At 34.1% G+C, this 27,651-nt stretch overlaps 1 protein-coding gene across 1 annotated transcript; it reads left to right on the forward strand.

Moving 5' to 3' along the window:
• On the forward strand, positions 1–27,219 carry LOC150092056 (alpha-tocopherol transfer protein-like). The gene is made up of 7 exons (XM_090415345.1): positions 1–86; positions 11,398–11,552; positions 12,156–12,311; positions 13,464–13,706; positions 18,571–18,767; positions 26,904–27,014; positions 27,130–27,219. The coding sequence occupies exons 2-7, from the start codon at positions 11,408–11,410 to the stop codon at positions 27,217–27,219; spliced, it is 942 nt and encodes a 313-aa protein (XP_090271471.1). The 5' UTR covers positions 1–86; positions 11,398–11,407.
• Positions 27,220–27,651: the final 432 nt, after the last annotated feature.

A 27,651-nucleotide genomic window follows, 5' to 3' on the forward strand; every position in this document is an offset into this window, starting at 1 on the left:
GCAGAAAGCACCGAACGTCCAAGGAATACACATCGGCGATATTTTATTCAAAGGAATTTATCAAAGATTTGTGTTCTGTTCAGCTAGTAAGTACGTTTTATATTTAGCTATTGTTAAAACCCTCACTTTATCGGCACTTAACTAGCGAATATAGTTATAGTTATAGTTATAATTAATGATGTCTGTGAATACCAAGTTTCCGAAAGTAATGTCGTCATTGCGATACCTTTCCACCTAAAAGTGGAGAAGCAGTATTAAAAACTTCTCGCAAGACTTAGTAAGTTTACACAAAACTTCTCTAAGTTAATATTGATAGTAGAAGCTAGATAAAGCAGTGCCAGAAATAGCACTGAAGATAATTTAAGTTACTTTTTATTGTTTACTGAACAAAAGTGATTGAACTGTCTGAGAGATGTTGAAAAGTTAAATTGGCGTTACCATTTCGTGAAAATATACATGATCACGAAACCAGAAACTACACGGTACAATTATGTAATTAGTCTTTAAACAGCCCATTTTTCTGACAAACTGTGCAACTAACTTGAATATTCTATTCTGTAGAAATTATGATAATTATCGTTCAATTCTATTATATAATGAAACCTGTGGAATATTCATTAACTATTCACACGTATACCAAAGTAATTTAAATTTTAATAATATGTAGATATCTCGTCTTAAGTATCTTAAGACATCATCAGTGCAATTATACAAAACAATACTTGGAATTACAACTCAAAGGAACAGTTAGTGCGCATGCTTACACTGGAAGCCGTCTATGCGTAAAGTAGCGTGTTTGAGGAATTAAAAAAAATCGGCTTTAACTTAAAATTAAAATATATCTGATAAATTTATTTTAAACAATTGAGGACAATGATTGCTCAGACTTTTGGGATAGTGAGACAGTCATTACGATTCAGATTGGGTCTGTGATGTAAGGCTCCAGCACTTTGTTTATATAAGGATCTATGTAGGAGTTTGGTGGTTTTCCATTGGATCCTGTGGTTAGGGTTTTCAACTCCATGTTGTGCAAGGCCAGATTTGTACGGTTTGATAAGTCGGATGTGGTCTTGATGTTCAGAGATGCGTTTACTTGTAGATCTTCATTTTTGTCCGTAGTAAGACATATTACAACAACAACAACACGGAAATTCGTATACGCCAGGTAGCATCATAGGTGAGAGTTTGTCTTTAGTATTTCTTCATAATTTTTGACAGACGTTCCGAGAATTTATTAAACGAAATTAATAAATTCTTCTAACTATTTTTGTGACTCTCACCGCCGAAACATCGTAAATCTATAGTACTATAGGCGAGAGAATATTATTTTTTACTTTTATTAGTTCTACACACACACACACACACACACACACACACACACACACACACACACACACACACACACACACACACACACACACACACACACACACACACACACACACACACACACACACACACACACACACACACACACACACACACACACACACAATTAACTGCGAAAATGGCGAAGTTGAAACAGATAGAGAGACAATGCGGAACTTACAAAAAGTTGTTGAGAGGCATTTAAATGAGAATAGGTAGAAAAAGAAAAATGAACAGGAAAATAAGAAACAACAACGCAAGGAAACAGGTAAGTCAGGAAATAACGAAAGCCAATTAAGTGACATTGCTAGTAAAAAGAAAAATACTCTATAATAAAACATGCTATAGATGAGAGTTATAACATCGAGTTTTCCTGGAGCGAAAATTAAAACTATATCGCAAATAATTCAAAAACAGAAAAAAAAAAGTAAACGAAATCGCAATAGTAGTAAGTGCGAACGATTTAACGGGCGATAAGTTCAGTATGAGTGAGGTCATGAAAGGGTTGCTGGAAGAGGCGAGAGTGAAGAGTGAGAAATTGCAAATCGTTAGTATTTTACCTCGCTATGATAAAAAGAAATGGCTATGATGGCAAACGATTCGATGCATAGGATATTAGAAGGAATGGATGCAAGTTTTTGATTGTGTTGAGTGAGTTTGGAGGAAGATTGGATTTGTATAAGAGGGATGACCTACACCTGAATGCGTTTGGTATATCAGGAGTCTGGAAAAACTAACTGCTTTGAGACCTAACACAGATAGTCAAGGAAACTAAATTATAAAGGGAGGAATGGTGTGAATGTGAGTGTAAGAGCGATAATGGTATATAACTGTGTTAATGACGGGAATGGGCGTTGTCATGGAAATGTTGAGAAGGCGAGAATGATTTCGGGTTTGCGTAGAAAAATATGTGCAAAGATGTCTGCATGTGTAAGGTACTACAGAAGAATAGAGATCTGCAAGATGTCCAACTGGGTCAAGCAGACTGCAAACAAGAGTATACAATAGAACATGCAGGTAGATTATTGTGTCTGTACACGAATGCTAGGAGTATCAGAAACAAAGAGGTAGAGTTTGTTGCCTTAGGTTGGCGACCTCAGATTGTAGGAATTTGTGAGACCTGGCTATCAGAATCAGACCTATTAGCTGGTATCGACTGTCAAGGGTACAGTATTTTAGGAAGGATATAGTGGATAGGATAGGGGCGTGCTGCTAATGATATCTGATGACTTAAATCGAGTTGGAATTGAGATCTATGAATGTAGTAATACCACTAACAATATTTCATGTGGCAATGAGTTTGAAGCCATCTAGTGTAAGGTGAAATCTAACAAGACAAATTACATAGTAAAATGTTGTTAAAGACTTGGTGGTTCGGTAGCTGGTGATGAAGAAATGCATCACAAATAGAAAAGGTGAGCGCGAAAAGAGTAATAATAATGGGAGACTATAATTATCCAAATATTGATTGGGTAGCAGTAGAATCTCATGAGAAGAATGAAAATGCATTTATTACGCTGTTGCGGGACAACTTCCTCAAGCAGCATATGACAGAAGGAACTCAAGATCAAAGAATGTTAGATTTGATTATAGTGTCAGAGGGCGTGTCAGTCGAGCTATGTTGTCTCTAATTGGTGACAGTGATCGTGCGGTACTCACTTGGGAAGTGACTAAGTTTATGAATGTTCCATTCAGAAAATATTACATGCTGAACTACAAAGCAGGAAATTATGACCAACTGAGGGGTATACTGAGTTCGGTGGAATGGGATCGGTTGCTGGATGGAAAGAATATCGACAGTGCATGAGAAACATTTAAACAATACTTAAATGATGCGATATCAGAATGTGTTCGGAGAGTTCGAAGAATAATTAGAGCAGGAGTCAAATGGATGTTGTTACGTCTACTTTTTTCTCTATTTTTGTATGACACTATTTGATTAAGTGATCTCTACTCTTTCTTTTACTTCAATATGTAACTTGGCCTCTATCTGTTATTTCTAAACTTTATATACTTCTGTATCGTCTGTATATTTTGCATATCAGATCTTATTTGTTATCTAACAATTCTAAATTAGGGCCCACAGAAATGCCTGCTCACTGATCTCTATAAGTCATCCCCAATTACTTAGACAAATTTATATTGCGCCAGCCTAAGCTTAAGGACAGAGTAAATCTCAGCCTAAGGATGGTTATAAACTCAGATGCTACTAATATAATTCACTTGAAATTAGAAGCCGTAGATATTCTAGTTTGTTTGCAGTCGTGCCCCCTTTTCCATTCTTACATAGGATATCCCCACGCACATATAAAATCACCAGGTTCGTATTTTTATGAACGGTTTAGGTCAGTCAACATGGTCAGAAAAACAAACATGAAAAGTAACAAACAATTTTAATGAATTCATAACAAATTACAATATAAAGAAAAAATTGATATTAATGCTAAGTTAAATCTCTTACGTTTCTCTCACTCTCTCACTCTCAGATAAATGGATTTCTTAATCTTTATAATACAAATTCTTTCAAGTTATCAAATATTTAGTTTACAACTTATTGGAACCAGCTAGGTGTTTAGCACATTATTAATTTCCCTCGAGTGGGTCACGACAACATATCTAGTAAACTAATAGCTCTCATTAAGTATAGTCTCTGGGAAAAATCCCATGTTACTTCTCTTAAACACTATTATTATAATTGCGGCTATTATAGCCTGTTTTGGAAGGGTAAACTTATGTGGCAACTGGGGCAGGGTTAACGGGGTGTGGAACCGTTTCGGTTGTGTGACCATCCTCGGAACAAAAGTTCCGAGGATGGTCACACGACCGAAACGGTTCTACGAAACGATTTTTTCCCTATTCTCCCCCCCCCCCCACAAAAATGCGCCCTATATTTATATATATTTTATTAATATTAACCCGGGTTACCCAAACTTATTTTCCCGCGTCTAAACACACCCCCATGCTCCCCCCCTCTTGTGAACAACCTTCAGCGAGATCATGGAAGTAGAAGACATCGTATAATCAAAAAAGTATGTACCAAATTTTTCAACCTCTTTTATTCTACCTTAATTGCATTCTATACTCAACAATGATGCCCTAAATATATATACCATTTTGAGTATTGATAGCGAATGTATTTAAATAAGAGAACTCCTAAACAAAAATAGGCTATAATAGCCGTAATTATAATAATAGCTCTCAGAAATCAATCCAATGGTATAGAGTTATTCACACATATTTTAATTCTTCATGCTTCTTTTTATCACAAATTCGAAATACACTTTCTTCCGTTTCTGTCAGTCAATTTCTCTAAAAGGGCAAGAATATGTAAAAGTACTTCTTTACTCTAACTCAGGTTCTCTCGGGATTTTCTCCGTCCTTCCTTCTTACGAAATTCCGGCTGACTTGGTTCTGCTGCCACGTGGGAATCACCTGCTCTCCGTAAGGATTTTCGTCAATGCTTTTCCTCTTTGACGGCCTACGTTCGATCTTGCCGTGTTCTGTGGTGGTGCCATGCTGGAATTTCTGGGAGGTCAGCTCTTGAAGATAAGAATTGAACCACGATGATCACTCGAAGCACACAGTGAGAATACGGGAACAAACAAAACGGGAGGGGGGGTTCAATTCTTTTCAGGGTTTATACGCTCCCTACGAGCGCGACATTTGCGAGATTGTCTTCACCTTTGCGTCCTTCCGATTCCTCCCCGACTGGGTGACTTCATCGTTCCTCATACGGGCCTTTCCAATTCCGGGAATGTATGTGTCTTGATGTTTTCTTAGAGGTAGCACCCAAGGGCGCTTACGCTGCTTTTGTAGCATTAGGGCGACCTTTGCCCCTTCTTGCCGAATTATTGGCATTCTTTCACGTGTAGAAAAATCACTGATAATTATTCTTACATTTGCCCTTTTTGTGCAAATCAATCCCTTTCTTACACCTTACATTTATTATATAGATACATTCACTTCAATATAAACAATTCTTATTTTTATTTGCAAGTTGTTATTTCTTTTAAAACATAGTTAAATTGTGGCAAAATCAATGGAAAATTTCTGTTAGACTCTGAAAAGGTGACGTCATTTAGAATGAGGTCGCCCGTTTCAGATCTAACAATGTGTAATCTTATTAACACGTTCATTGCCAATCACGCGATATCGCGCGATGCGAGTTCTCACCAAACGGCCGATCACGCGTTATCGCGTGGACGTCGCTAACTAAATAAAAAAAATAAAAAAAATTTGGCCACCACACGAAATTCCAATTTTCAGCTTGGAAATGAAAGTGTTAAGGAAGAGATTCGTAAGAAAAGGATGATGCGGAAGGAATACCGTTTGCATAAGGATGACGTCTGTTATGAATGTTGTAAGCAGCAGGCTAGAATAGTGACAACTGTTGTACGGAAAGCAAAGTTTGATTATGAAAAGAAAATGGCTCTGCGTGGTAAAGACAACCCACGAGAATTCTATCGATATGCTGCAAGTAAAAGAAAGAATGAATATGAAAGAATAACTCTTCTAAATCCAGATGAAGTGAGGGTTACTGATGCAGAAGAGGTTGTTCAACTAATGAGTGACAACTTTTTAAAAGCTATGAACCTGGTGCACGCGACATTGAGCTCACCGTTACCTGTTCATTAGATGAATAAAAGCAAAAGGTGTGTGACGCTGAGGTATTAGAGCTGTTGAACAAATTGACTAAGAATTGAGCAATAGGGAATGATGAAATATCAGCACTTGTGCCTAAAGAGTGTTCAGCTGAACTGGCCATTCCCTTGACCAGGATGTTTAATATGAGTCTCAGAACAGGGAACATTCCGCAGGAATGATAAGATTGTATGGTAATTCCATTGCACAAGGGTGGTGTAAAGACCGATGTATCCAACTTTCGACCAATTAGTATCTCAGGAGTGCTGGTGAAGATTTTGGAAAAATTGGTTAGGGCCTGCATTCAGAAAGGGATTGACAATGAATCTCTACTTTGCATTAAAGAACATTGGTTTACTAAGGGAAGGCCGTGTTTTAGCAACTTGCTCACATTCTGTAACAATATTATCATTTAAGCAGACAAGGGGAATGGATACACCATGATACTTTTGGATTTTGCTAAGGCTTTTGAAAGAATACAGCATGGCAGACTGCTGCATAAATTGGAGAAAATGGGTTTGGGTTATACAATATCAGAATAGATAAGAGGATGGTTGACTGACAAATATCAAAAAGTGGTATACGGGGGGATCTGCGTCTTCAAGGTTTAAGGACTATTGTAAAATAACCAAGATCTAGTTAGTAAGACACGGGAGGAGCATCGGGTAACTCCGAGGTTTATTAGCGCCACCATCTCTTTTCATGGCGTATGGAGCTCAGATAAGTGTAAGGACTTAAAACAGCTTGGACGTACGCAGAAAGATATAAATGTTCTTTCCTTGAGGGCCCTACATGGCACACTGGTGGCATGGCGTTACAATAGAGAATGACTACAATTATAACTAGAACAGGCACTGGGTAAAACACTTGTAAAGGCTTAGGCCTATATCAAGTTTGGACGAGATGTCTGGACGTGATGTAAGGGTAGTACTGCCCATAACCAGTACAGAGATTAATAAAAAAATAAAATAAATAACAAGTGGTGTACAGCATGCATCAGTGCTTGGTCCACTGTTATTCAATCTGTACATTAATGATATTGGGAAGGATTTGACAAGCAACATACAGTTATTTGCTGATGATGCAAAGATAGGTAGGGTAATCAGGAATGGTGCTGATATACAGTGTTTGCAGAACGATTTGAATAGTCTGGAATTGTGGGCATGGGAAAATAGGTGTCAGTTCAATGTCAGTAAATGTAAAGTCATTCACTTCGGCATGATTATATATATCCAATGTCGTATTATATTGGTGGGATTAGGCTAGAAGAAACTGATGAGGCTGGGGATCTTGGTGTCATAATAGATAGGAAGGTGAAGTTTAGGGCCCATGTGGCAAAGATTGCAAATACAACTCAATATATAATTGCAATGCTCAAACGAACGTTCACTTTAAAGATAAGGATGTTATTTTGCCTCTTTACAAGGCTTTGATAAGACCTCACTTGGACTATTGTGCGCAGGTCTGATCTCCTGGTTTCCGTTGTGATTCTGATATATTGGAGTGAGTACAAAGGAAAATGGTAAAATTATATCAGGATTGTGGAATACTGATTATGAAGACAGATTGAGAATTTGTAGACTGCAGACACTAGCAAACAGAAGAAAGAGGGGTGATATGATTGAGACACAAACTTCTGAAAGGGTCATACATGATCTCAAATGATGGAAGTTTTCAATTTATGGAGGGTTTATATTGGTCGCCCTAACGCCGCCAAGAAGGGCGTGATGGCTACATTTTTCTCTCCGAGGGTGGTGTGTGATTGGAATGGATTGCCTTTGGATGTTGTGAGTGCAAGCAGTGCGAATGAATTCAAGAATAAGTATGATAGCTGGTATGATATCATCTTTAACATTCTCCTTTGTACTCTCTCCAATATATCAGAATCACAACGGAAACCAGGAGATCAGACCTGCGCACAATAGTCCAAGTGAGGTTTATCAAGGCCTTGTAAAGAGGCAAAATAACATCCTTATCTTTACATGTGAACGTTCGTTTCAGCATTGCAATTATATTTTGAGTTGTATTTGCAATCTTTGCCACATGGGACCTAAACTTCACCTTCCTATCTATTAACACACCAAGATCCCTAGCCTCATCAGTTTCTTCTAGCCTAATCCCACCAATATAATAGCTGGTGTGTGTAGTATATGGCATCCCTCGATGAGTCTCTGGCTCCCTGGCGGTCTCTCGCAATAATAATAATAATATAATTCATAAATTCAGGCCTCCATAATCAACTCGCTGGTTTAACATCAGATGGTGAAATTAACGTGCAACTTAAAGAGAGTCATAAATACTCATGCATGGAATTCGAACTCAGGTACCATTGGTTAGACAGCGGACATGCAAATCACTAGGCCAGCCTGGTTGACAGAAAGTGGAAGAGAAATTAATTCATATAAATTATTTATCCTGTTATATTAAACATCGTTTTATATAATATGTTATACTTCAACATTAACCTATTGAATTATTAATATAACTACCGTTTATGTTTTAGCTTTGTTATTAAACAAAGCCAAAACATAAACGATATGAATTAAACTTTCTGAATTAAACAAAATTCATTTTTATTGTTTTGTTCTTCTGTGCAAAATGTTGAGGAAGATAATTAGTTTATTTAATTAAAGAGAGAAGACGCATTTTGAAATCACTGCAAAAACAATCTATATTTATACTGATCATTGCATTCCCAGGAAAACGGTTAAACTCATTAATATAATACAAGAAATCATTTTGAATGACACTGCATATTAATACGGATCAATGCATTCATGGAAACAGATTTCTATTTTTAAACACATTTCTATTGTGAAAGTTGAAAATGTAATGAAATCTCTTAATACCTTTCATTCATAGTTATACGCTTAATTAAAGTTGAGCAGCTTTTACATGTAAACTATAGACTTCTCTATACAAACATTTTTGAATAAAATTTCAAACGGTTTGAAAACAAGAACCAAACCTTGGAGTTGCAAACTCTGAAGAAGACCTTGATTGAGTCAGCTAGGGCGGTATGTAGTTAAGTTGCCTGTAAAGATGGAAAAGTGAGAACCCAATGGTTGACAAAAGAAATTACGGAAGAAGTTATGGAAAAAAAAGCATATCGAAAGTTCCTAGCGAATAAGATCCCGTAAAAGAATATAGAGAAAAATAAACGCGAGCTAAGTCATGTATAAAAAGTAGCTAAACAAAACTCATGGGAAGACTGGCAAGAGTAAGAAAAATAAATATCAGGGAGGTAGCAAAATGTTCTGGAGGCTATTGAAAAAGCTTTGAAATGGGGGACAGGATAATACAAAGGAATCAAAGATGATAAAGGTGATATGACAACTGAAAATAAGGATATTCACGATGTCTGCGGTAATTAGTTTGAAAAACTATGAAACGAACCAGCAGTGACAGAATCATACTAGAACATTTTTTCAAGAGTAGCGCAAAGAAGGGTACATATCGATACTTGAAAAAGCCGCCAAAAACTTAAAATATGGAAAGACACCTGAAGTAGATGATATTCGACCAGAAATGCTTAAGTGTGGAGGTATAAAAATTTTGCAGTGGCACACTGCATAATTTAGAGTGCCTGATCAGCAGGTCGAATTCCAATGATTGGAGTTGGGCTATCATAGTTCCCATCTATATAAAAAAGGAAATAAAACTGAATGCGAGAATTACAGAAGAATTTATCTATTTAGTGTTCCACTAATTTTTATGCAAGAATACTTGTAAACGGGATGAGAACAATTGTGGAAGGGAAACTTGAAGAAGAACTAGCTGGGCACAGGCCAAATTGAGGTTGTCAGAATCAAATTTTCACGTTACGACAAATAGTTGAGAAATCATGGGGATATGACAAGGATAATTTTAGTAGACCTGAAAAAAAGCACACAGAAAGTTGCCCAGAAGAAGCTTTTCAAAACACTGTTAAAAGATGCAAATAGCACATTATACAAAGCAAACCATAGTATTTTTTTAGTTGTCAGTCAGTAGTTACGGTCAATAGTCAGTAGTTGACGGAAATGCAGGAAGTTGGTTTGAAACAACGTTACACATTATCTCTAATCTTATTCATCATCATCTATGGAACATATTAAGAATATAAGGCATTAGGACTTATTATTCTGTAACTAAATTGAATAACTGCCGTAATAAATTGCTGAAAATCTTCAATATAAGACCAGAACTGAAAATACAACATATAAACTGCATTCTGGATAGAGAGCTTATAGGACAAATAAAATATTCAGCTATGACCACAGATATGAGGGTTCTGAGAAAAACTAAAGGAGTGAACAGATGGCATCAATTGCAGAATCACATTAAAATGAAGATATTAGAAAGGAACTTGGGACTGTTAACATTAACAACGTGTAAACAGTGCTGATGTAAGGTGGTCTGGCCACCTTTCATCAGCAAAGAACCAAGTTTCTGCTATTTCATTTTTCTATCAAAGTGAAACTGCGCGGTATACATGGCATGCAAATAAATAAATAAATAAATAAAATAATAAATAATTGAGAAAAAATAAAATGATAAAATACAGAAAGAACCAATAGGATGGAAATAAAAAAAACATAATAAAACTACGTGATTTATTGTCGCGATATAATTACTTACTGTCGTTATCCACAGATTATTCAATTAAATATTAAATCTTACTGAATGATTTGCCACTTTGTTTTTGTCAATTTCTGCGTTATTTCTATAGTTGTTTATATGTTTTCATTAGGCATCATCGCAGATTCGGAATGTTTTTATTTCTTTCCGAAAAACTAAAAATAACTAGTCAGTAAAGTAAAAAAATATAGATCCAGATTGGCATTTATACTATTATTAAGGCTTAATTTGGTATCATACTGTTAATTCTTTATCGGTTATTTACGTAGAGCGAATATAACTCACACAATGGTATTGAAGAGATAGTTTTTGGCCTTTTAGCACTAGTGAGACAGTTGCTATACAGGTGAAACCTAACCGACGCACAAAAATAAATAAATAAATAAATAAATAAATAAATAAAATAATAATAATAATATAATCTTCTGGAACCGTAAATTCTAAGTGGGGCATAACTCCAGTGCAAAAGAATATAATCTCAGAAATTTCCTGATAAATTCTAATCGTTTGAAATTTGATTTTGTTTGACTATAAAATGATGTATCTTTAATATTCTCATTATGTATTGAACAACTAGTCAGTGTTACTTACTGTTTCAGTCCTCCTACCAAGTTAGTAATGTGATAAAATACAACCATATACATTTCATTCTAATTTCATTGAACCTTTAATGAAATACATTTATAATTCTTTTGAAAAAGCCACCTTATTACATCATTTCAAAACAAGAGCAGCCTGTCTTCTAATCAGTTTTGTATTCCATATTAGGGTGTCGTCAATGGCATGCACTGGAATATCCTACAAACCATTGCAGGAGGACCATGATTTACAGGACACACATATTGATAAGGTAGTGAAAAAGATATGCGAAGATCCAAAAACAAGAGACTCTTATCTGCAGCAACTCAAAAAAGCGACACCTGGTGAGTTTTAGTTAACTGTAATCATGCCTATAATAACTTCTTAATTTACCTAAAGTATTAAAGCAATTTAAATCTGGGCTGGAAAAATAAATACAGTTGGCAATTTGAGAACCGCAACAGCTTCCTGAAAGAGGATCTTGAGACAAAACCAGTTGAAAACCAATAAAAAATTTTGTGAATACCACGGATGGTCTTAAGAAATATTTTGTACTTTGAGAAAATGGAATAGGGCTCTTTTATGTAATATTATACAGAATACAATGGAATAGTTGTCCAAGATATTTAATACGTATATTTAACTTGTTTCCTGCAACTGCAACTGTGAATCCCTTTAACCGTATATTGTATGAAGTAAAATATTCGTTAGTACTATTATTGAACACACCGTTTATGGTCAGTACAGTTTGGGCAATACATTGCTAGTGAAACCCATCACTGTCCATCTTTACAGTAATAAATACTACAATAAATTAATTATTACTGTCAGTTCAATAGTAATCAGAAATTTGGAATGCGAAAACATAAAATATGTTTTAATCTTAGAATTGATTTGCCATTTGTTATTGTAGAAATTTACTATTTATTGTTATTAATATCACGTAGACATTCCGCAAATTAGATCCGGTGGATCAGAAAAAGTATACAGATCTATAGATGACAATGTCCTTAAGGAAGAAGATGTGCAAAAAGCAAGAGAGGAGCTAAATGAAAATCCCGAAACACGGGGACAACGCATGCAACAACTCAAGGAAATGCTGGGTAAGACTATGAATTTTCAACAGATTTGAACTGAATTCATTATTATTAACACACGTTAAATTACGATCTATATAATTAGGACATATGGAGTTATACATTAGATTATTTATAATTTGAGATATATAATCATTGTTTCATTTTCTAAAACATTTATTTTGTGTGTTTCAAATGTACATACTGATGGCATTTAATTCACGGTCATCTTTTTTGTATATGCAATCAGAAGATTGAGAATTTATGTCATGAGATAATCTATCTCATGACATATGGAATATCTCTCTGTTGACTTCATGAAACATCACCAGGTGTCTCCCAGAGAGCAGAATATAATCCAAATAATATATGGGAAAAATTTTAATGTTGTACACTGATTATATTTTTAAAATGTTTTCATATTTTAAAATATATTTTTATTATATTTTAAATATTTTTAATTTACTTAAATTTGCGAGATTTACGTAAATTATTTAAAATTTAACTTAGTGAAATACGTTTTTAATATCGTCGACTACAGCAATATTCATTATTTTTTATTTGTATTTATTATTTTTTCTTCACTGTCAGTTCCCGATTTAGTCGATTGTTTTCACAGGCCAGTAAGTTTTTTCCCCAAAAACTAGAGTGTTTAATCCTGAGCTCATAAATATCGACTCCAGCATTCATAGCATGTTGCAAAAACTGGGTTTAAATCAAGTAAAGAGCACACAAAACTGAATTTATGTGCTCTTTAGCTGATTGTAATACTGAAGGTGAGTTAATCGCTCTTATGCGGCCTTGGTTACATTATGCTCCTTAACTGACAGTCCGTTTCTGTTCTTATAATAACAAACAATCTGAGAACACACAATTGGTGGACAACGAAGGACTAGAGAGACAGGATTAAGTGTCCATTTATTAACTCTGTAATGAGTTGATAACAAGCATGGATAACTGTCATGCTACTTGGCTATTATTTAAAGAATAATAGAAGAAAAACGACAATAATTATAATACTTAATGATAAAATATAAATAACTGCGTTTGCTTATTGACACATGAATTTTCATACATAATTTCCCATTTAATTAGCATCGTTTATTAATAACTATTTCGAGTTATTAAAATTTTTATCTTTGATTATTAGTATGTATGATAAATTTATTTTTGGTACAGAGCAAGAAGATTTCGTAGTACCAACCAATCCAAAGTTCCTTTTGAAGTTTCTTCGTGCTAAAAAGTTCGATGTGGAACGGGCTTGCATCGCCATTAAAAACCTTTACAAGACCAGGAAGGAACAAGAGAATTACCTCGTGGTGAGGGATTTTGCAAAGATTCCCAAGGTGATGTGGGAAAAATACATGACGTTCCTTCCGTATCGCCATATCGGGGGAGAATCCATCTCGTTATGTCGTTACGGTATGTATGATTGAAATGTCTCTCAAAATCTATGTGTATGTGTGTGTGTGTTGTGGATGATATATACTTAAAAAGTCTCGAAGTGTATGTTCAACGTCTAATTATTTTAATCTCTGTTTTTTTCTCACTGACTCTCCATGTACCTCTTCCAATAATATTGTTTTATGCGCATGCGCATATAGAAATGATACTTGATCGAGTACATGTTTAGAGATGAACTGTTCGACACCGGTAGATACCTAGCGATACGTAACTGCTGAGTACATTTCGGTAAGCATACAGCACAAAATAATGGCATTTTCTTAAAGGCAAATACTTCGTTAGCAAATTTTGGGCAGTAACGTAAACTTAGATATCTATTTATTGTTCAATACTGAACAAAATTTGGATCAATGTTGAAATGAGATTTCATCAAATCCAACATGCTAATTAAGCTGAAAAAAATGCAACAAGCTGAGATGCAATCATTAAAGGTACAGTGTTCGGAAACTTAATTCTACAGGAAAACACCTCGAAGTTGGTTCATTGGTTGTTGATTTCCGGAATAGGTTACGTGGAGAAAGAAAAGGACGCTTCCTAGCCATCCACAACCGAAATTTTCAGTAGACGTTTTATATTGGAGTATAAGAAGATAACATTTATACCTAAAATGTCGCTGGTTTAGAAAAAATTATTAGAGATCAAATTATAGAGCAAGCAGCAAAAGATAAGTAAATTACCAATTACGAGTGGACCCCTAATTGAAGTTCACTCATTTGTTGCATCTCCAATTGTCATTCGGTATATTCCATACTGCGACATCTTTATTTTATACGTATTTACATGGCTGACATTACTTTTAGAGAAACGCTTAAATATCACACACGAGAATATTAATAAATACTCTCCAATGGTTCAAAGACTGGCACGAAAGGCAACGTTCTGAAAATTTTAATAAACTACTTACTTACTCGATGAGTAAGCAAGTAGTTTATTAAAAATGGAATACGTCGTATAAATGAACATATAATACAACAGATGTAGCAAGTATTTTCAATAATACAACTGAAAAATAATATATTACTAAAAAGTAAAACTACATATGTTATATGTATGTATGCGTGTATTTATATATAGTTTTATGGTGTTAATTTCAAGGACATTATTGCTAAACCACTTAGTAAGTTTCAATATATCATGGTTAATTCTATTCGCATAATGCTCAATGGTTGTTTCAGTATATATTAATGGCGTGTAATCAGAGAAGGATATCAATTTACCAAAACGTTTGTACCCACATAGATCATTTACATATATTAAAAGTAAAATAGTTCCAAGCATCATACCTTGTCGGACTTCTCATTTTATTATTTTTGTTGCACTATGGAAGGTTCCATAGTTGGTATATTGTTTGTTGTTATTTAATGAGAGTTGAACCATTCAAACCAATCCTTTGTAACGGCTCTAATGCCGTATGAAGACATTTTCAAAAGGATATTAATGTCGAATGCTTTCGATATCAGATATCAAGAAAAGCGGATGCTCTGTACATTCTTTTATTTATCCCACCATAAACTTATTCCCTTCGCTGATAACCTTGAATAATGATTATTAAGCAGGTATATAAATTACCAGGTGAGCACGTGGAGTCAACGGCCACTGCCTTTGTTATTCTGCAGCAGCTATATCAACACTGCACTAGCAATTTTGAAATAATGTTTTTTCAGAAAGGACTAAACCGATTTCAATGATTAAAACGTCTTTTTTTTTTAGATTAGCAAGATGATTCATATGATCAAATTTTAAAAGCATTCAAAATAAAAGAAAATAAATTACACTTAAACACGTACACAGAAATAAAAACCAAATACTGGCATCCAGTGTTTTTTTTATAATATATATATATATATATATATATATATATACACACACACACAAAATATTTATATATATATATATATATTTTTTTTTTTTTTTTTTTAAATTCTCACTCACGAAAGGTTATAGCGTGCACTGATATAGTACACTGGTACGGGGAGTGGGCTAAGGAATTTTAATTCTATTTTTATAATTATTTATTTATTTATTTATTTTTGGTAATTTTATTTATTTTTTGCATAGTCCAGAGAGTCTTCTCTAGAGACAAAACCTGGAACTTTTTCACGCCATTTCAGAGGGGGCGGTGATGAAATTCATCTCCTACTGAAGATAATCACAAACATCTATGCCCACAGCAGGATTCCAGCCCACGACTTGTTTAGTTAGTGAGAGGATACTATAACCACTCGACCAACTATCTTGGTAATTCGTTTAATTATTTATTGTTCTGTAATCTTCGAAATTATCGACGCCACATAGTAAAGCATTTTTGGTTTGTTTTAAACTTGCTAAATCTTCGAAGAAATGTTGAAAACAACTCCTCACAAAGAAAAGTCCATTACCAGCACAACCAGAAAGACGCTTCTCACGACCATTCGAACACAAATTGCATGATAATAGTTTCTTATTATTATTAGTAGTAGTATTACACAGTATTTCGTATCTGCTGGACTATCAATTACCTTCCGATCATGTTGAATGCAATGTTGATGTTGATCTGGAATTAAAAAGCAGAATGTCAGTAGCTACTTCAGCAGAAGTCATAAATCTTAAAATTAGTTTATTTTGATATTTCGATGATGCTCGTTGTACAGAATTGCGTTCTAATTTCGTTTCAAGGCGTGAAGAAACATTTATAAGTGCTTTATAATTCAAGGGGATTCAATTAAAACATATATAATTACACATAAGACTAACCCATTTATCTTAAAATAATGGTTAAGAAAGCCGAAGAAGAATATTGTCAGGATGTAGGCCTTTTCAGGACATGTAAGCACGAGAGTTATTATTAAGGTAGTTCGGTTTGTTCCTATAAATGTACTTTTGTGCGTAAACTGTGAATTCGCCTGGCAGGGTGTTTGAGTGCGTGAAGAAAAACTCGTTCATCTAAGGGGAAAACTTTGCAAACTGCCTATGACTCTAGTTGCGCATGGACTTCTAGTGAAACGCCCTCATGATGATTCTTCATTTAGATGGGCTGATACCAAGTCGTACCATCCAGAGGACGTCCGACATGTCTACTATGGAAAATTTCAACTATAAAAACTGCTATCATATCAAAGTTTCATTTTCGGTGCATAGTGTACACTTGAGTTAATAAATGGGAACCCGTTTTATTATAATAATTTTTAATTCTTAATGGATGTACACTCAACGGTAATTTTCATTTTGTTAACAGAATAAATACGATTTCACCGTTCATAAGCATCCCGATAATATGAGGCTGTAGATATCCTTCACACAGTTCGGAGAAAACTAACACGAGTCGTATTTATGTAGAATAAATACTTGTTGGATCCAACATTTGGAAAAATCCAAATGTTGGATTTTTTAAAAATATTAATGTCAAGCACTGATTGGATTTGGAATAAAATACTGTAAAGTATAGGTAATAACCCTCGTATAACGCGGTACTTATACAACGAGGTTTCGATATAACACCGTCTACAAATTGTAGTAATCCTTTATCTTTTTATATATTTTTCACCGTGCGACTTAAAAATCCAATTTCATCTTCGCTAAATTTGCGTCTGCCCGTATCGCGCATGTAGTTATAAGAAGAGAATTTGTATTAGGGAAAATACCCTTTAGCACGCATGTACGTCAGTTTATTGTTGAAAACTGCCTTCGTTTTTTGCCAGGAAAGTGCATTAAAAATCATAAGTCTGTTAATCTCGTGCTGAGTACTTATTTTCTGGTGAATTACATACAATATGTAATGTTTTTTTTATGTAAAAATTTTATTTTTATAGTAATGGCCACGTTCGACCATATCGCAAAAGAGGGCTTTTGCGATATGGTTGAAAACGAAATTAATGAATTAATTGATGGGGAAATAGATTTAAATGAGGAAAAACTGGCAATTAATAGATAATCGAACCAAATGGCAGGGAAAGTTCTGCCGAAGATTCAGATTGTGATGAATCCGGTAAAGAATTCAGTTTAAAGAAATTAACAGAAGGATTGGACTTGGCAAGAAAGTTGGGAAGTTATTTTACCGATAATGATCCATCAATGGAGCGCTCCGGAAAATTCACGAGACAATTGGATATTCGTTTAGCTCCATATTATGAAATTAATAAAAAAAATTTCAGCATAGTGGTAAGGAAGGTCATTACTGACTTCTTGATAACTAAACCTGTAGAGGTATGTGCAATGAGAATTATTCTAATGATGTCCAAGAGGTTTCAAGTGATGACTTCCGGCCACTCATAAATAAAGAACATCTACGAAATGTTAGTTTTGAAGAGAGTGATGACGATTAAAATATGCACTTTATTTTATTTTGTCTAAAACATTTATGTATTATGTGCAATGAAGTTTACAAACAATTTATAATTTTTTATAATTTTATACTATGTATTTGTTTCATAGTTTGTAACCATTCTTAACTTACATGAATTACCTTAATTAAATAAAAAAATATTTTTGTTGGATATGTCATTATTGTTTATATAATAATAATAATAATAATAATAATAATAATAATAATAATAATAATAAAGGATTCGGAACATAACCCTACTTTTTCTATGTGATCTGAATCTCGTATTACGCGATTTACATAACGCGGCATTTCTGCGGACCCTAACATCCGCGTTACAGGAGGTTAAATGTATGTTATATCAAGTAAAAATGTAAATGATGAGCATTTCAATTTAAGAGTCAGGAAAGGTAACTTTCTAAGTAAAGGTTTCCCTTTAATTGAAAATTTTAATCGAATTTATTCTTCAGTAACAGCTACCAGTACGGATTCAACCCACTAATACTAATGATCTCTTTCTAGCATACTTTGGTGTCGAAGAATGTACAGCTGTTGATACTGCTCAAGCATTGGTATATCTATTCGAATGTGACAGCGATTATGAGCTAAGTCAGATACATGGCGGTATAACCATTGCGGACTTGAAAGGTGTCAGCTGGAGTAATTTTTGCTGTCATATGGGATTGAGAGCACTCTTAGTTCTCCTTAAAGCCAATCTGGTAGGTTATCAGAATGCTGCTGTAAAATATGCTTAACGAACTGTAATTCTAAATATTTAGCAATGAATCTATCAAAGTTTGTTATGCAAAAAAACTATTTGCATTATTGATATGGACAATGGCGAATATAGAACATAAGGAATGCAGAAACTCTGTGAAGGCCTTTTTATACTGAAAGATATATTTATATGTGATATACCCAGTTTTAGTTGGGCTTATTTTCAATTTAGTATTGTTCTAGTGTTAGTATAGATGCTTTTTTTTTTTGGTTCTTCTCTTCTTCTGTTTCGTGGAAGTCATCATCATTATCATCCTCATTATTAGTATTGGACTGCTTCTCTATATTTCTTCCATTTTGGCCAGTCTTGTGCATCTTCCCATCGTAAATATCCACAACAACTTCTTATTTCATTATCCCAAATTACCACTGGTCTACTTGGTTTCCGATAACCATTTCTTGGTGTCAATTCTGTTGTTCTCTTTGTCCATCACTTGTCAGGCATTGTCATCGAAAGTCCTTCCTATCGGTTATTTCGGGAGTACACTCTGGTTGTAAAACTTTCTTTTTAGACAGTTTAGTAAATTGCATTTAAATATCTCTTTATAATGGTTACAACATCCTGCTTTTATTCTCTATGAATTTAATTATCAAGTTTATGGTTGTATGTAATGATCTATCCTTGATATTTGCATGAATTCGCTATTTCAATCTGTCTTTGATTTATTTCAATTTGTTTTCATTCCGAAGTATTTTCACTAAATAATATTTTTGACTTATTCATAATTATTTGTAGACCTGATTTCAAAAACCATCTGTTCTAGTTCTTTTGGGGATGTTGCAATTAGAGCGATATCATCAGCGAATCGTGTATCATCAGAGAGAGAGAGAGAGAAGAGAAAGAGGACTGAATATTGATGAATAACACTTAAGCAATATCCACCAATAGGCAATATCCATCATTCCTCTTTCCAGACGAAAAAGTCGTTTCCGATTAAAAAAATCCTCTACCTTATATATATATATATATATATATATATGAGTTAATATATTAATATAAATATCACATATTCCTGTATGTATTAAAGCATCAAACATATTACAGAGGACTATTGAGTCTGAGGCTTTTTCATCCTCCATGGAAGCCAAAGAAATTGATATATTATAGTATTTTTTTCATTAAGTGATTAATGGGTGTAAATGATCTAAAGTTTAGAATGATGTTCTGAAACCTGCCTGTTCGTTCGGTTGATGAAAAAAAAAATAATATATTGTTCATTCTTCCATGAATAATTTTGTAACCACCTTATGATGGACTGGTCAATATGTTATAGGTCTATAATTTCTTATGCCAATTTTAGCACCTTTCTTATATACAAGGAGGATTTTTACAGCAAGACAACTTTGAATGGTTCTTCATGTTCTTACACAATCGGTATACAATTCTGTTAGTTCTATACGCGAGAGATCTCCATTTTTTTTTCCATTTTATTAACATTCCATCAAATCCAGGTTCATTTTCATTTTTATAAGTGGATGTTTTACATCATTATCTCTGACCGCATATTCATTATAGTTTTCAGTATTAATCTTATTATTCTTTTCCCTATTGTTGTTTTCTATTACTTTTCCATTATTTGCATATACTTGTTGATAAAAATAAGCTATGATCTCCAACATGTTTGTTCTATTTGTAATCAGTATTCTAATTTCATCTTCTACAGCTGTCATGTAAAGTTCACCTGCATTATCAAGAGGAATTCTTTTTATTGTTATCATTTTTATGGCTGTGCTTATCATTTTTATATTGAAAAGTCTGACATCCTTTCTTATCTTTTTTTCTGATAGTTTTGCAAAGATCAGTATATTTTGTTTCTTACACAGTGCATATTCTGTTTCATGTACTTCAATTCTCTGTTTGGTCTTTAGTGTTCATTCTGAATTTGTGAATTTTTGCTCTCTTTGAATTCTTGGATACATTTTCAATATTATTCATTATACATTTTCTTATGATGCTGATAAAATATTCAATGTTCGATTTGTAAACTGAAAATTTGGTCCATATTTTTAATGCACTTTTCAAAATTTATATGAAATTTTTCTTTTTTCATTTGCATTTGTAAGTAAATTTCATTTGCATTTGCATTTATGATTCTTGTTTTCTAATTGGAAGTATAGTTCGAAATAGATTTCATCGTAATAAATGAAAAACCTTAAGACTTGGCAAAAGTACACATAAAAATACTATTTTTTTTCTCCTTTTTTGTGTTGTTTGGTACTGTATATGGATGGAATGTAGGCTTTTTTTTATGCTGGTGATTTGTCATATGTACATACCTGCTAAGGCTATATTAACTCTGTTGGTATAGTTTCCAGAGTTCATGTTTTATGTTCTGTAGCTGTCGATGTGTTTTAAATTTCTTGGTAGGTCGTTGAGTAGAGCGGGCATCAGATGCGATCTCACAAAAGTACCACATGCGTTGCTGAAGGAGCTAGGGATTTGAAGAGTTGTTGTGGGTCGTGCTATGCGATTTGTGTCTTTGCTGCTATGATAGGCGATGTTGAAGTAATCTCTTAGTAACATTATGTAGTGTTTCAGATTTTTAATGCTCAGGATTCTGTGTCGCCATAAGCGGTTCGGATATTGACTGTTGTGTATAAGGTCTCCAAATCACTATTGAAAAAATGTTGTGTATAAGGTCTCCAAATCACAATTTCCCTGTATAATATTTCTAAATTTCTATTTCTAATTTCTTTACAATTGTGAGTCCAAGTGGTTTTTGACTGAAGAATTGATTAATGGTGGTGATGGGAGTATTCTACGAGATGGATGAGCGCCTCCGTAGCGCAATTGAGAGAACGACGGTACATTGCGCCCTTCAATTGGAAAAGGCCTAAGTTCCAGTCTCGTCATGACGGGAGGAATCTTTATATGGATTTTTCCAATAGAAGGTGAGTTAGCCGATCTCATATGGAGATAGCAGGGTTTTTTCTCCCGGGAACTCGAGTTTTTCATCTCGATTACAGACAAATCGGCACTTCAGAACACACGCAATTTACAGACAAAAAATACTAGCTGTGGTGGTGGTGGTGGTGGTGATAATGATGATGGGGGTAGATTGCGCTGATGTAGATGATTAGTAGTAGAGGTTGGGTGTAGAGGTGGAGACGGAGAGTTGTACAATGGGTGTCCTCCCGCGATGAGTCTTCGGACTCATTGGAGGTGTCACGAAAATAATAATAATAATAATTTTGTTAGGTGGCTGTTTGATGATGATTTTTTAATACTTCATTTTGTCTCTGATAAATTGCGTTCATATGATATAGAATTTAAGGAATGATACTACATTTTCTTTCATGTGTTTCAAGAACAATTTCTAATTAATATCATTATAATATGCATAATGTGCAATGCTATAACAGGATAATTTCTGTATTATTAGTTACAATTATAATACCACCATAATTTGCGTGTATTATTGTGAAAGTTAACATTGCACGTTGAAATTTAAAGTTTTTTTTTTCAAAGTATGACAAAATATGATCATATATATATATATATATATATATATACACACATAATATGGTCATTCATATGAATAATATATTAATATGTTTAATATCAATAATTTTTTTGGCTGTAATAACATTTTGTTTATCATAATACTGTACAGGGTAAATAAAGCATACTTTTACAATTTCTGTTCACTACAAAAGTAGTGTGTAGTGATTTTTAAAAAAATATAAATGTACATTCTTTTTTTTTTTACATTATCAATATCATATATTATTTTTATACAGCCTATATACACAATTATTAATACTAATATTTTTAATAGTAATAGTAATTTATTGATTGCTAAAATATTTACACATACAATAAACATCTTCAGTGACACCGGAACTTATGATTTTACAGAATTCAGCACTAAGTGCTGCATTTTCTACATTGATTTCAAATAAAATTATTAATGGTGCTTTTTTGCCTCTATATTTACAACGCATGTTCTTCTAATGTTAAAAATGAAGTTTATTCAGAATTTTTTTGAATAATAATTTTTTTTGTTTATATATTTTTTTAATTATAAGAATAATTTATTACATTATTTTTTTCGTGTTACATAAGAATATCATATTAATGATATCACATAATAATCAGTATCTTCAGTGTGTTCTTTATTGTTGCATACTTTACTATTTTATTACCCCTACTTCGAAGCTTGGGTTAGCTTTTGTGAAGAGAGTGGGATTTAGGCTTCACTATTTTTGTTGTTGCTACTGTATATGTATGGGATGTTGACATTGGATATCTGTGATTTACGATGTGTATTTGCCAGAGTTCGTGTTTTAATATTCTGTAGTTATCTATGTGTTTTAACTTTCTTGGTAGGTTGTTGAGTTGCGTGGGTATCTGATGTGATCTCACAAAAGAACCGTATGAGTTGCTGAAGGGTGTGGGGATGTAGAGAGTTGTTGTAGGTCGTGTTACATGATATGTGTCTCTGTTGTTTCGATACGTGATGTTGAAGTAATTCCTTGTTAATGTCTTGTAGTGTTTTAAGTTTTTAATCCTCAGAATTCTGTGTATCGCCATGTGCTTGTCGGATATTGGTTGTTGCGTGTAAGGTGTCCAGACCACTGTTGATACGATTTTACTGTAATGTTTCTAATTTTGTTAGGTGACTGTTTGATGTGTTTGCATAGACTGTTATTCCGTATCTGAGTAGGGATTCGCAGATACCGTGATTTAGAAGTTTTTTTTTTATGTTGGCTGGAATAATGTCTTTAACTTGGAAGAGTTTTGCTGCGATGATCCGGAGTTTGGTGTGTAGGTATTCTATATGTTTTGTCCATTTAAGGTGGGAATCTATATAGAGACCGAGGTATTTTGCACGTGTTACAGGTTTGATTTCGGAACATTGGCAGGTATTTTTGCTATTAATGCAGCGGTAAATTTACACATGGTTACAATGAGTATTATGATTATATTACAACGATGATTAGCATTAGAGCTTTTTTTGCATTTTTACATTCTACATATACAATAACAATAGATATTATTTTATGATATAATAATTTTTTAATAATAATTTTTCTCATTATCATCATACAAATTATTTACATATGTATATTTAAGACATAGTACATTTTCTGCTGTGTACAAAATTCTGTGCGCTATTTGAAGTACTTTATTTCTTTATAATATTGTTTTCTTTAAATATAAAGACACTTTTTTCTTATCAGTATTATCATTTATTATTATATACGGTATGGAACATATACGTTACAATATTTTGCAGTCTATGATGAGGAGGATTAGTTGAATGTGGCGGGCTACTCCGACCTACTTCGAAGCTAGTGTTAGCTTCTGTGAAAAGAGTAGGATTAGCCTTTACTATTTATTTTGTTTGGTACTGTTTATAGATGGAAAGTAGGCGTTGGATGCTTCTGATTTGTCATGACTCATCTGTTTATAAGTAGTTAATGTAGTATAATATAGTTAATGCTATATTAACTGTGTTGGTACAGTTACCAGAGTTCGTGTTTTAAGGTTCTGTAGTTGTCTATGTGTTTTAAATTTCTTGTTAGGTTGTTGAGTAACTCGAGTATCAGATGCGATCTCACAAAAGAACCGTATGAGTTGTTGAAGGATCTAGGGATGTAAAGAGTTGCTGCGGTGGGTCGTGTTATGCGATATGTGTCTCTGTTGTTACGATAGGTGATGTTGAAGTAATTTCTTAATAACACTAACACTTATACATATCACTTAAATATCGCTTCACTAGCTGGCAGTGTTGGTGTTCGTAGTCGCAATTCAAAAGCGCGTGGTGTACTGCAGAATTTCTGCTACGTAATTTAGTGTGTGATAATTGCTTTCAAGTTGCGGCGGTGGGTGATCCATGTTAGTAACAAGGAGTAAAAAGACAGAAAATGTATTTCGGAACACGTCTGCAATTAGCAAAAGATCTTGGACTCTCCGAGTCCACTTTGAACACGATAGTAAAAAAAAAAAAACAGGTCAAACATTGAACTCAATGGAAAGCAAACTGGCGCTATGTCAAAAAAACTAAACTATATCTGGACATCGACATACGATGAACTGGATAAACTTGTGGCGGAGTGATTTGTTTCTATGAGAGCGTCGAGAGTTAAAGACTATTATTCAGGACTACGAACCGAAAAAGATTTTCAATGTTGATGAAACTGGGCTATTTTATAATTCTGCCAAGTAAAACATTGTGTTTTAAAGGAGAGAAGTGTCACGGTGGAAAACTCAGCAAGCAGACGGTAACTGTTTTTCTCATGGTCAATGCTGATGGATCAGAAAAATTACCTCCGCTGATAATTGGTAAATTAAAAAAGCCAAGGTGTTTTAAGAACGTGAAAAATCTGCCTACTGCACTACATGGATGACCAGCAGCATTTTGCTCGTCATCAATGAGAGATGCTAGAACAAATGTCCTGTACAACCTGAAGATCTGCAGCTCAGAAACATTAATTAGTGTTTTACAATTGTACAAGTGAGCTTCAGTCATTAGATCCGGGTATCATCGATGCATTTAAATGGAAATATAGAAAAATGCATGTTGAAAAGGCTGTGTTTGTGCATGATAATGGTAGGGACCCAAACCAAATGACCATATCATTCCTTGGTGCCTGCATTATGTGGCCAAAGTAAGGTTGAATGTTACTCCTGAAACCATATCTCACTGTTACTGAAAAGCAGGAGCTACGTATGTGGAAGAGGAGGAACAACTACAGGAGGAAGAAGAAGATATATCAGAGCCCGACAACTGGTATGTGATGGATGAGTCTTCCTCATTTCAAAACTATGTTGATGTTGATGCTGGTGTGATTACATGAATGGTACGAAGAGTAGAAGACATCCTTTCCAACACCTTGGTGAAGAAGAAGAGGAAGAAGTGGTTGAAGAAGACTGTGATCAAGATTCTACTGTCCGTACTAGTAAAGAAGCAATGGAAGATGTCTCTGTTTTGAGGCGGTATATTGCAATTGCAATTGCATCAGGAGACGATGGGGCATTTAATGCCTTACACACTGTGGAGAGGCAGGTGGAACTTACAAGAGTGCATAAAAAGCAAAAATAATCAACAATTAAAGTCTGTTTCAAATAGATAAATGTAAGTAATTATAAATTCATTTATTTTCAGTTATTAAATTTTGTAATCTAGGATGAACAGTCCCATACTCGCAGTAAATCATCTTTTAGTCTTTTTTTCAATGTTTTTTACACTTCCTGCTATTTACACTTTCCTTCTATTTACACTTTTTTTTAAATAGAAGGAATCAATCAGCCCTGGGAAAGTGTAAAAAAGGGAGTTTTACTGTGTGTGTGTGTGTGTGTGTGTGTGTGTGTGTGTGTGTGTGTGTGTGTGTGTGTGTGTGTGTGTGTGTGTGTGTGTGTGTGTGTGTGTGTGTGTAAAGTACACACGCCCACGGTTACCACTGCAAGAGCTCGGTTTAACCTTTTAGAAGGGGAGTGGTGGATAGGATGTAGCTGGTTTGAGTCCTTTTAATGGTGTTTGAGAGGAATTCGTTGTGTGTGTAGTAGGTTAGGTTAGGTTAGGTTAGGTTAAAAAACTGTTGAAACAATTTTTTAATTACATTAAGCTCTCTTTCAGATATTTATGCTCCGTTTTTTTTAAGAATTTATTGTCCTTTCCACTGTCGAATTTATTTGATTTTAATGTTTTTCTTATAATAAGTAACATAAGTGAATTACCGGAAAGCAGTAGCGCACTCAAGATTTAATCTTGGGGGGGGGGGGGGGGTTGAGTAGACGATTTCAGAATACACACTATGCATCGCATACGACCTATGCAATAATATATATTAGCAATAATCGCTAATTTATAAGTAGAATAAAAATAGAAGACACTCTCCAACATAAATTTAAAAAATAATAATTTTAATTAGGAAAGATTTTTGGAAAATTTTCTAGCGTTTTTCGTTTTTCTTTTGGGGAAGGGCCCCTTGCCTCCCCCCCTCTGTCTGCCACTACCGGAAAGTCTTTCGCTTATGTTATCTTAATATAAATTCATATAATATTGATGTTTTTCTTTTAATAATAAGAAGCTTCGTTGTAAACAAACAATGTTTTTTTTTCTCTATTACAGAATGCATTTCCATTTCGATTGAAGCAAATTCATGTATTGAATACGTCACCTCTTTTAAGAGCGATTTATTTTGCTATCCGATATGTTCTCAGTGAAAAGATCTGCAACAGGGTAAGTTAGTCTTTTCATTCATTTAAAACTTCCTCCATTACAATAACTTTCCAACTTCGTTTTTTCTCAGATTCATAATTTCACTTCGAAAACGCATATGTTTTAAAATATGCAGATAATTTCCATGACACCAAAGCTTCGTCAAATGTTTACAGATGGAAATAGTAACAATAAAGTTTTGATTACTCCATCTACGAGGATGTGACTATACTCCATTTGATGATTTGGGAGGGCGAATGGTTAAATCAGTCGTGAACCGTAGTGAGTGTTCGAACCACTTTAGCAATTGTATGATAACTCACAACACACCCGAATTAAGCATTATGAAGAGAATACATTGATATTATCGATTTGGTTAATCATGCCGGAAAAGGAAAACTCACATTTCCAACCAATCGACTTTTCAATGAGTGCATTGCAATGATGTGTAATATATTGTATAACCGTTATCTCAAAGCCGTGGTTATAAAACAACTGCGACTATGAGAGGCCGAGTGTTATCTATGTGTGTGTTCGTCTGTAGAAGACACAACTGAAGTTACCGGAACGACACCCGCAATGCCAAAAGACAAAGTTAATTCACTTTAAGCAGAAAAGTCATAAAAGTTTACGACGCATAGCAGGATGGATCACAATT

This window comes from Typopeltis vanoorti, unplaced genomic scaffold (genome assembly GCF_054136105.1).
Source record: "Typopeltis vanoorti isolate ZY-2024b unplaced genomic scaffold, IOZ_Tvanoo_1.0 HiC_scaffold_913, whole genome shotgun sequence".
Taxonomy (NCBI): Eukaryota; Metazoa; Arthropoda; class Arachnida; order Uropygi; family Thelyphonidae; genus Typopeltis; species Typopeltis vanoorti.